Source organism: Sinocyclocheilus anshuiensis, unplaced genomic scaffold, assembly GCF_001515605.1.
Source record: "Sinocyclocheilus anshuiensis isolate Anshui unplaced genomic scaffold, SAMN03320099.WGS_v1.1 scaffold64, whole genome shotgun sequence".
Taxonomy (NCBI): Eukaryota; Metazoa; Chordata; class Actinopteri; order Cypriniformes; family Cyprinidae; genus Sinocyclocheilus; species Sinocyclocheilus anshuiensis.
In genome coordinates, this window is record NW_015557063.1 from 935531 (window position 1) to 946640 (window position 11110).

General features: G+C 37.0%; 2 protein-coding genes across 2 annotated transcripts in view; one reads left to right on the forward strand and one right to left on the reverse strand.

Annotated features, from left to right (window-relative positions):
• The window catches only part of LOC107676520 (histone-lysine N-methyltransferase SETD7-like), a 7463-nt gene extending 1164 nt beyond the window's left edge, over positions 1-6299 (reverse strand). Inside the window, 7 exon segments of the mRNA XM_016471075.1 lie at positions 1751-1908; positions 2027-2144; positions 2351-2432; positions 2580-2769; positions 2919-3120; positions 4147-4276; positions 6146-6299. Of these exon segments, the coding sequence (XP_016326561.1) occupies positions 1751-1908; positions 2027-2144; positions 2351-2432; positions 2580-2769; positions 2919-3120; positions 4147-4276; positions 6146-6185 (920 nt within the window). The 5' untranslated portion in view covers positions 6186-6299.
• Positions 6300-6793: 494 nt separating this feature from the next.
• On the forward strand, positions 6794-9037 carry LOC107676517 (microsomal glutathione S-transferase 2-like). Its single transcript, XM_016471073.1, has 5 exons — positions 6794-7156; positions 7852-7951; positions 8120-8190; positions 8326-8407; positions 8509-9037. Exons 1-5 carry the CDS (start codon positions 7096-7098, stop codon positions 8618-8620), a joined length of 426 nt encoding a protein of 141 aa, XP_016326559.1. The 5' UTR covers positions 6794-7095; the 3' UTR covers positions 8621-9037.
• Positions 9038-11110: the final 2073 nt, after the last annotated feature.

Sequence of the window (11110 nt, forward strand, 5' to 3'; positions counted from 1 at the left end):
AGGCTTGCTCCCCCCCTGATGGACGTCAAAACTAGATGTAGGGGGTGTCAGATAGAAAGACTAGCCTACGCGCAATATGGAGATTTACTTGTAAATATTAATACGCATTATATGGAGATTTACTTGTAAATATTAATATGCATTTCTATAGACCTGGCTGATTTTAAAATATCATTTTGGCAGCCCCTGAAATGGGTCGTATTGACAGTACCTGAGTGGTTGAAGAATACGCTACAGCGCTCATTCAAAGACATGCATTTATTGCTTGGACGGAGCAAGAACACCTAAAATGCATGTGTAGATTCAGTCGAGTGATAAATGTTACCCTCTTCAACTTAATGGTGTTGAACTGAATTTATGGAGCAAACTATTTGCTAAAATAACAATAACATTAACAGCACAGCTGGCTGAAATAAGCGTGCGGTTCTGTCCATCAGATGCGCGTGAAAGCTGCATGTGCTACTATAACAAACACTGCGTGTTTTCTTTCAGAATCATCATTGGCTGGTAGAAATACAAAAATAGGTTACATAACAGTTTTTACTAAAAATGAAGATATGGTAACGGTGTGAATAATTACGTTTTAGACATATTGTCAGTAATTTCACTAATGAAAATAAAGCCCTAGGAGAACTGTTGTGCGTCTTTGCTCAACACACAGCGGTGTTTAATTAATGAATCCACGTTTTTAAACGAATCGAATGAATCAATGATTCAGTGAACCATTCATAAAGGCGGCCACTTGCTTCGTTTCTGAATGAATCAGCTGTTTGAACGAATCGACTGAATGAATGATTGAATGACTCACTGACTTAAAGGTGCAGTGTGTAAATTTTAACGGCATCTAGCGGTGAGGTTGCGAATTGCAACCAACGGCTCAGTCCCCCGCTCACCCCTCCCTTTAGAGAAGCTACGGTGGCCGATACAGGACTAAGATGTCGTCGGTAAAGACAGCAGAGAGCAATGAGATTTCTTTACAAAGGTAAATTAAGGAATTATATTTACTTAATTATTTAATAAATCGATTTTATTGCGAATATTAATGTACTTGTTCATCATTGTGTCAGTGTTTTATTCGCAAGAACAACAAAGTGACGAAACGCGCTGTATAGAGCAGTTTGTCCGTTTAGGGCTACTGTAGAAACATGGTGGCGACTTCCATGTAAGGGGACCTGCGGTGTATGTAGATATAAATTGCTCAATCTAAGGTAATAAAAACATAACGGTTCATTAAGTAAGGTCTTTATACACCTCTGAAAACATAGTTATGTATGTTATATTGCATTTCTGTCAATAGATCGATGTAAATATTACACATTGCACCTTTTAAAAAAAAATTATATTTCACTATTTATTTGTATTTTTGTATGTTGAATTAAAATATTTCTATCTAAAGCTACTTATATTTCAGCTACTTTTCTGTTATGTCTATTCAGTGTTTTTTTTTCTAAATGAACACAATGATAACTATTATCTTTAGTAATAACTTTATCTTTAATCGGCACATGATGTGAATGTTAATTAATTAATCTCATTAATTTGAGATTAATTTGATTAATTGGTACATTAAGTGATTAATTACTTAATGTACCCACCCCCGCCAGTGCTCTGACCCCCCGGTCACTGTGTAATTCGCACCCATTATTGTCCAACAATAAGATTTGTTTATTTTGAAATATCCAACAAAATGGTACTATGAAACAAAAGCACTATGCCTCTGTATATTTCTAAATTATACATTCACACTCACGGATCATATTTGCAATTGGGAGTGAAGGAGTGATTGGGCTTGTGACCTAGAGATGCACAATAATTCTCCGTCAGATTGAAAGGTTCCGGAACATCAATCACAGTGTCCTCGTCCAATGAAATAGTGTTCCCGTTCAGGGACCAGTCACGACTGTCCACCTGTTAAATTAAATACAAACAGATTTTAAAAAACTAATTTAGTACACCATGCATCCTTAAAAAATTAAAAAAGCATTACATTCTGGCCTTGAATAATGTAAAATGCAAACAGACAAACCTCTGTATGTGTAATGCGGACACCATTATAAAAAGCCATCACTGTGTTAGCCTCAGCCTCAGTTTTTGCAAATAGCCCTTCTCCAGCTCCGGAAATAAGTGACTGTCCAACATACACACTGTTAAACATAAAGAAAACCACCTTTCAGCTTGAATCAACAAAATGATGACATGATAAATACCGTATTAAGCCTTGAGAACCAACAGAATCTCCCCAATGTAATGACAAGACAATCTGTCACTGGAAAAAACAAATATACGTTTTCTGTTCAAAACGAGATTTGATAGATTGAGGTTTACATGGTGGATCACAGCTTGCACCAACCGTTGACTTTCGTAGGGGTCAGGCAACAGTTTATGACCAGCGATACATGACGAGGTGGATTTATCGTAGCAGTAAACAGGACCGACAAGAGATTTAAAAAAAACAGAAAGATTAACCTAGAACAAGTTTTATAGCAAGAAACATTTACTGATCAGATTTGGGTCTTTTAAATTGCTTTAAATTAAGTCTTGTAAATAAAACGGAAAAATAAATCTAAACATAAACTAACTATCTGGATCAACAGTGAAGTGTGGTCGGCCGTTCTCTTGGGTGGTAAGAGTGGCAAGTCGGGCCTCAATCAGTTCTCCATCAACAAAGGAGCCATACAGAGCCGTACGCCCATCAGGATAAACATAAGCCACAGACTTTCCAGTCATCTCTCCATCTTCATTCACTTCCCCAACCACGCAGGCGCCATCCTTTAGATGGCAGAGAAAAAAAGAAAACTTACATACACATAAACCTGGAACTTTTCAATAGACTGTCCATGATTAAAGTTCAATAATTAAACTGCTGTTGATAGAATTTAACTTGTGATTTAAAGTGCTTGATGCTGGGCAAAACACACCGGGTAGTAGATCCAGCACATGCCATAGTGAATGTTGTCCTTGTACTGGCCTCTGAAGACCAGCTGACCTTCTGGATTGAACTCTTGAGCAGGTCCATTGAGCTCGCCGTCTACATAAGTCCCATGTAATGCTCCCCCATCCTCGTAAGTATAAATGCCCTGGCCCTGCAAAGCATCATCCACATAGAAACCCTCCAGCGTACTATAAAGGAAAAAAAACAGGTGATATTTGGGTGAAATATAATTACCTTTATCTGCTATAATCAAAATAATCCAAATGAGCTTTTTAGTATGTAAGAGTATAAAAAATAGGACCCTAAAGAAGCAAATAAATTGGGGAGAAGGAAAATAAGCAAGTTAATTACATTTACGACTGCTGGCGATGGTGCAGTGATATTATTCTAAATTATATACATAGTTCCATCATAAAATTCTTCTGAGCAGCTGATTGGTACACCTAAAATGGCAGCGCAGTCAATCAATCTCACTTTCCCATCTATGTCTTATTTATTTCCATCTCGACCTGGTACAGATCAGTACTGTGGGCCGTGGGAATTTTCATTATCCCTCCTCCTCCCCAGCACCACATGTCTAGATCTGCTACAGGGGTTTTCTGTAGTTTACCTTGCAACAGCATGTATACAGCATGTAGCCATACTGCTCGTTGCTGTATACATCCCTCCCAGCTCCAACAACAACAACAGGAGCGAGGCACTAAATGAACTGTACCAGCACATCAGTGAGCAGCAGACAGCCCACCCCGATGCTTTTCTCATCTTGGCTGGGGATTTCAACCACGCAGACTTAAAGAGTGTGTTCCCAAAAATACACCAACACATAGACTTTCCAACTCGGGGAAACAACATTCTAGACTTTGTTTACACCACCCAGAGAGGAGCTTACAAGGCCCTCCCCCTCCCCCACCTCGGTGCCTCAGACCACATCACTGTCATGCTAATGCCTTTGACTTGACTTGTATCCTAATCCCTATAATTCTAAACATGTTTCAACAGTAACCTTTCACTAATGTCAGCAGTAGCAGCAGCGTAGCAAATCTCGTCCGACAAGACCAATCCTACTTGCAATCCATTCATATGAATAAAACGATAACCCTGTCTTAAGAGTTGTCATGATTTAAATGATGAAATCTCAGAGTTTAATCAACAGTGACTAATATTCTGGAAATCAATAATAGACTTATCAATGGTGCCAACATAAAGTCTCAAACCTGCCATCAAAAAAGAAGAATTTTCCTTTTCCATTTTTCTCCCCATGAACAAAGTGTCCCTCAAATCTGTCGCTGGAGGAGTAGGTCACAGTGCAGAAGCCATGAGGCTGGTCATCCTCATCCAGTGGTCCTAATCAGAGATAAGCCAAGTAATATACTGATGAATAAGTATTGCACTCGATACCCAACAATAAATCTAATTTTAATGGACCAGGTTGATAAAATCAGCTCAGTTAGATACTTGACATTTAGCGAAAACTTTTAATACAAAGTAATAGTTGTACACTAATTAATGGAGGTTCTGGGTTTAATGGTGATAGTCCAGAGCTGAGAACTACGTGCATCTGCAGTTTTGAATCAAGCTTTAAAGCTGAACTTGCAACTTTTTAACCACGTGGCTTCAACAACACTCCGATTACAAATCTAACATATACAGGTGCATCTCAATAAATTAGAATGTCATGGAAAAGTTAATTTATTTCAGTAATTCAACTCAAATTGTGAAACTCGTGTATTAAATAAATTCAATGCACACAGACTGAAGTAGTTTAAGTCTTTGGTTCTTTTAATTGTGATGATTTTGGCTCACATTTAACAAAAACCCACCAATTGACCATCTCAACAAATTAGAATACTTCATAAGACCAATAAAAAAAAACATTTTTAGTGAATTGTTGGCCTTCTGGAAAGTATGTTCATTTACTGTACATGTACTCAATACTTGGTAGGGGCTCCTTTTGCTTTAATTACTGCCTCAATTCGGCGTGGCATGGAGGTGATCAGTTTGTGGCACTGTTGAGGTGGTATGGAAGCCCAAGTTTCTTTGACAGTGGCCTTCAGCTCATCTGCATTTTTTGGTCTCTTGTTTCTCATTTTCCTCTTGACAATAAGGTTCAGGTCTGGTGAGTTTCTACTGAGTCTGGCTACTCTGGCACCGTATTTGAAAAAAACAGTAAGGGATTTAGGCTTCCTAATTGATAATAACCTAAAATTAGATAAGCAAATTAACTCAGTGGTTCGGGCTGGTTTTTATAATTTGCGTTTATTAGCCAAAGTTAAACCGTTCTTAACAAACTCAGACTCTGAAAGAGTAATCCATGCCTTTATTCTATCACGGCTGGATTTCTGTAATTCTTTGTATTCTGGCATCACCGCCACATCTTTGTCTCGACTACAATCAGTACAAAATGCTGCGGCGAGGTTACTAAAAAAGGTAAAGAAATATGAATCAATTACCCCTGTGTTAGTTTCTTTAAATTGGCTCCCAGTCCATTTTAGAATTAAATATAAAATGTTATGGACAACTGTCAGATCAGCAGTCTTCCCCATGATTGTGTAGCCTAGCGAACCAAACTGAGAGACCATTTCGAAGGCTCAGGAAACCTTTGCAGGTGTTTTGAGTTGATTAGCTGATTGGCATGTCACCATATTCTAATTTGTTGAGATAGTGAATTGGTGGGTTTTTGTTAAATGTGAGCCAAAATCATCACAATTAAAAGAACCAAAGACTTAAACTACTTCAGTCTGTGTGCACTGAATTTATTTAATACACGAGTTTCACAATTTGAGTTGAATTACTGAAATAAATGAACTTTTCCACGACATTCTAATTTATTGAGATGCACCTGTATAGGATATTTACAGACTCCCAAAAAGATTATATAGTACAAAGTGTCAGAGAATGTAATAAAATGAAAGATCTGTCAAGAGAAATCAATTAGTCTAACTACGTTTATTCTTCCAGTTTGTATACTGTCTATCTCAGTTAATGGGACTTTAGACAGGATTGTAGAATTGTAGTCTAAAGCCGAAATAACATTCGCTGTCATCTGGAGGATTTAAACAGTCCCAAGTTTACAGGCTTTGGTGCTTGACAGCTTGAGGAAAGCTGTCGGTAGGCTAATCCTTGGCGGAATGAGACTGCATAACAGTTCAGCCTGACACCCGAGAAGACAACAAAAACAAATTCACGCAACGTTTGTGAATGTGCTCGTCGTACCTTCCACCACTTCTTCCATATTGTCATCATCGCTGTCCATGATTGCGCTTCCTCTGTTGTTTATTAGAGGGATAATATTTTGCTTCTGTATATGCCTGTCGCGGAAGCTTCAGCAGGGCAGAAATGACAGTTCCCGGCGCACAGTCTGACATCATCAGCGCTGAACGCCCATCACAGATTTCCAGTTACACACAAGTACACCAGAGCGCTGTGCTCCAGTGTAGGAAAGTTCGAATCATTTTAGCGAATCGGTTCATTTGGACGATTCGCTTCTATCAACTAGTTAAAAATGATTTGAGTCTTCTTCAAAACTAGGGTCGGAAACCCGAGAAAAAATAACGTAACCGAATGATTTTCATGGCTTTCGATTCAGTTAATCTTTGTCAAACGTAAATTTTTTTAACCGATGTGGACGAAACCCTGCTAAAACACTCTGACAATGTCACCACGACCCTTTCTAAAAAAAAGTTGTTTATCATATAAGTTGTTGTTTATAAATATGTTACCAAAAACAAAAAACTGTTTAGTCTACTCCCAAACAAAATTGAATCTGACAGGTCGATGTGCGAACTGATTCGAACGAATCAGATTAAGACTAAAGATTGTTGAGGCACTTTAAAAGGAGCGACTGCTTGAAAATTTTGTTTGTAAATTTGTAAATTTAGTTGAATCGAAGTACTGTGGGGCCTTAATTAGTTCAAAAGCACACGAGACATAAATGCAATTCGTTGTCATTCCCAACTCGTACTGTTATTAGACTGGAACAGTGGTATAGCTGGCGATCCGATATGCGTAGTATGATATGTTACACCCCGTGTAAACTTTAGACCGGTACTTCCTGATCTCCAAAACAGAAGGTGCAGTATAAGCGGATGTACAGACCTAATTTCACAACTTTGTGGCGAGACGTTGTCTAAAAAGGAGTTGTATCGGACCATATCACCACAAATATGACTTCGGATCTGCCAGTTCTCCTCGCAGCAGTGTCGATACTGTCTGCTCTCCACCTGGGTAAGCAGCTCATCTTTTGCTCCATCAAAAATTACAAGCGTTCAGTCACTGCACTTCTACAGTAAACTGGACTGTTCAATCTTAAAAAAATCGAAGACTCTTAAAATCTTATAAAGGTCGTTCTTAAATTCAGCAAGGTTTTTTTTTATTTTTTTTACATTTGCTACAGTAGCCTGTATGGGTCTTTGGAGAGATCAGTCCTTGATGTTAAATTATAGGTTATTTTGATCAGTTTCTGCGTTTCTTTAATATATTTATCCTTTTTTAAAGAACTATTTGATGTATATAATTAACAACAAAAATCAACAATAGTTTGTTGAACGTAAAAAGTTTTTAAGGCATCAGGATTTAATCAGAATTAAACTAATGTGTTGCATTTGATAAATTGATAATTTTGATACATTTTAAAATGTTGAAAAGATTTGTTATCTTAACACTAAGTCAATGACAAATCTCTGTAGAACATAATGACCTCTTGTTTTTCATAACCCCTGCCAAAACCAGTACATTGTGTAAATCAGATCAGGTCAAAGGTTACTAAAATAATGTTTGATTCTAGGGCCATAGTGAGCTATTTCAAGATAACTCAGCTAATAAGTCACAAATCAAAAAAGTTCTATAAATGTTTATATGATTATCAAAGTAATACTACACTTTAAATCATAATTATAATAATAATGGTTGAATTTCTTTAGTGTTTCAGGCAAGACGAGTGGGGTGGTCAAGGATGAAACATAAAATTATGCCACCCACTGTTACTGGACCACCTGAGTTTGAAAGGACATTTCGTGCACAGTAAGATCTTCACACACTTCTCAATCTTTTCATTCATGAAAAATCATATAATGTCAAAAAAAATCTAGTATGATTGGCAAATTATCACAGGTGATCCTAACTTGAATAAACCTGTACAAACAAGTCATAAAATATTTTTAAAAAATTGTCCTTCCACTATTTCTTTAGCCAGAATAGCATAGAGTCATATTCCATTTTCTTGGTGGTATTGTGGATCTCTGGCATCTTTTGCAATGAAGGTATGTTACATGGTATACTTCTATAGGCTAATTATATCTATAACAATGATATAGTAATACAATATTTATGGTGGACAAATAAAAACAAGGAACCATTATATAGCTTATAAAAAGATAATTTTTCCCTTTTCACAGTGCTTGCTGCTCTTGGAGGACTTCTGTATATTGTGGGCAGAGAGATGTACTTTACTGGCTATATCCGTGAAAGCAAGAAAAGGTGATAATCAAAACAAGTTATTATATATATTTTTATATGACATTATATTCTGTAAAGTTAAGTCATAACACATTACAGCCTATTCTTGCCTTTGTTTCTAGGTTGCCAGGGTTTTATTTGGTGCTGTGTGCCCTGTTATTCCTAACTGTGACGGCTACCATTGGAATAATTCAATCATTTTTGAGCAAATATCTCAACACCAGACTTCTCTAAATCATTTAATTAAAATTTTCAAAAGTTTTTTTCTTTTTCTTTACCAATCTATTAAATAAAAGGCATGTAAAATCTATGTTATGGATGTTTCAGATCAACTTGACGTGTTTATGTTTCATGTGTCAGTTTATTCTCATTCTAAGGTTCATATTACAGTATTAATTCAGAGAACCCAGTGATAAACTCACCACTAAATTGTTGTTGAAAGCGTGATCTTTAGTGGATGTCATGTGGACTGAATTGGAATTCTAATATATTTTGTAAGTTTTTACCAAAATTGAGTTTGATCTTCATACCTAGTGTGTCAAAACTGAGAGATAGTCAGCATATTTGTGCTGTTTCAGGTCAACAGGGAGAACTGGGTCTTCTTATGAATATAAATTGTCCTGAGGAACATTAAAACTTTATTGTTTGTCACCCTGTCCTTTGCATTCATATTTGCAACTTTTTGAACATATTAGAACTTATAGGTTGAATTTAAAAGGAATTAATAAACCAATAAACTCTTAAATCTTTTATCTTAAATCCAGCTTTTATCAGGAAATTTGCATCACCTTTCCATGTGTCACATCGTTATCACATAAGTAAAAAAAAAAAATCTGTGTAAAAATGTAGTTACCATGCACTTGCTTTAGATGAACCTTGCAATTATATTTTCATGTACCATTCAATACACCAAATCATTAACTTAGTATTGACGTCAAGTACTTTAACTGTACTTAAACATGTATTGTCTTGAAATGATTGGCTGTGGTTGTAACACGTTTTACAACAACAGGACACTTCCCCTTGTTTCCTGCCTTGTCCACTGAAGAAACTTCCAAATCTTCAAGGCAGCAGATGCCAGAATAATGCAAAAGGGTTGCATTGTAGCCATTTTCATCTAGACCATCATATAGAGTTAAGTTGCTCAAACTTGGACCCACGGAATAAATTTGGGTGTGATCAATTCCTGAACCGTCGCCATCTGACATAATATAAATCACTTCCAAGATTGTATTTCCACATGACAAAAGACAATCTGAACTCTCATTTACCACACGACACATTGGTGGAGTAAAATCTGTTACCTGAAAATAAAATAAATGATATTTCTTTCAATTAAATGCCATAGTAACTGCCTATCAAACTGGGAGAAGTAAAGCTGTAGAGACTAATAGCAGGTAACTGGACTATTAAAAGCTGAATTGCCCATTTTACAACTGTTTACATTACACCTACAACAAACAGAAGTTGTAATTACATTCAGTATAACATCTTGTCTTTCTCTTTTTACCATGTCAGCATCTTTGATTGCTTCATTCTCTCTGATGACATCATCACGGTGTAGAAAAGCCTGTGACCATCCAGTCAGCTTGCAGAGAAAGACTGTCTTTGCAATCTGAACCATTCTGGTCAACTGTGAAAAGTTAAATAAATAATTAAATACATATATACAGTGACAGTCATTGCCAAAAGTTTTGGCAGTGACATAAATTTTGTGTTTTGCAAAGTTTGCTGCTTAAGCTGTTGTGTTCATTCACATTGTTTCTACATTATTGTGTAGAGTGATCAGATGCATTTGAAATAATTGCTAAAAGCTTCATTGGCCAAAAAATGAACTTTTCACAACAAAACTAATTTCACTGTTTCTTGATCCTGACACAAAATGACCAGCTAACATTAATTGACTAATCATATCAGCAGCACATGTGAAAGTGTGAATGAGTACTAGTCAGTCAAATCACTATTATACTAATTAGATTGTAAGAGCAGACTGATTGCTATAAATTGTGTCCAATCATTGTGTTCTTGTTAGCAATGGTTAACTCCAAAGAAACGCGTGCAGCCATCATCGCTTTGCATCAAAATGGCCTCACATGCAAGGAAATTGCTACAAAGAATATTGCACCTGAAAGAACCATTTACTGGATCATCAAGAACTTCAAGGAGAGGGGTTCGACTGCAGTGAAGAAAGTGCCAGGACCGTCTCCTCCTGAGGAGTCAGCTACGGAATCGTGTCACCAGCAGTGCAGAGCTTGCTCAGGAATGGCAGCAGGTTGGTGTGAGAGCATCTGCACACACAGTGAGGCCAAGACTTTAGGACAACGGCCTGGTGTCAAGAAGGGCAGCAAAGAAGCCACCTCTCTCCAAGAAAAATGTCAAGGACCGACTGAAATTCTGCAGGAAGTGCAAGGATTGGACCTCGAAGATCATTACATTGAAATTTTGGATCCATGGCCAGACAACTCCACGGATCTCAATCCTAGAGAACCTGTGGTCAGTCCTCAAAAGGTGAGTGGACAAGCAGAAGCCCACAAATTGTGATAAACTCTGAGAACTAATAAGGGAAGAATGGATCTTCATCAGTCAGGATTTGGCCCAGAAGTTAATATCCAGCATGCCAGAGTGAATTGCAGAGGTTATGAAGAACAAGGGTCAACACTGTAAATCCTGACTCATATTTTGTTTTGCCAATAAAAGCCTTTAAAACTTATGATATGCTTATCA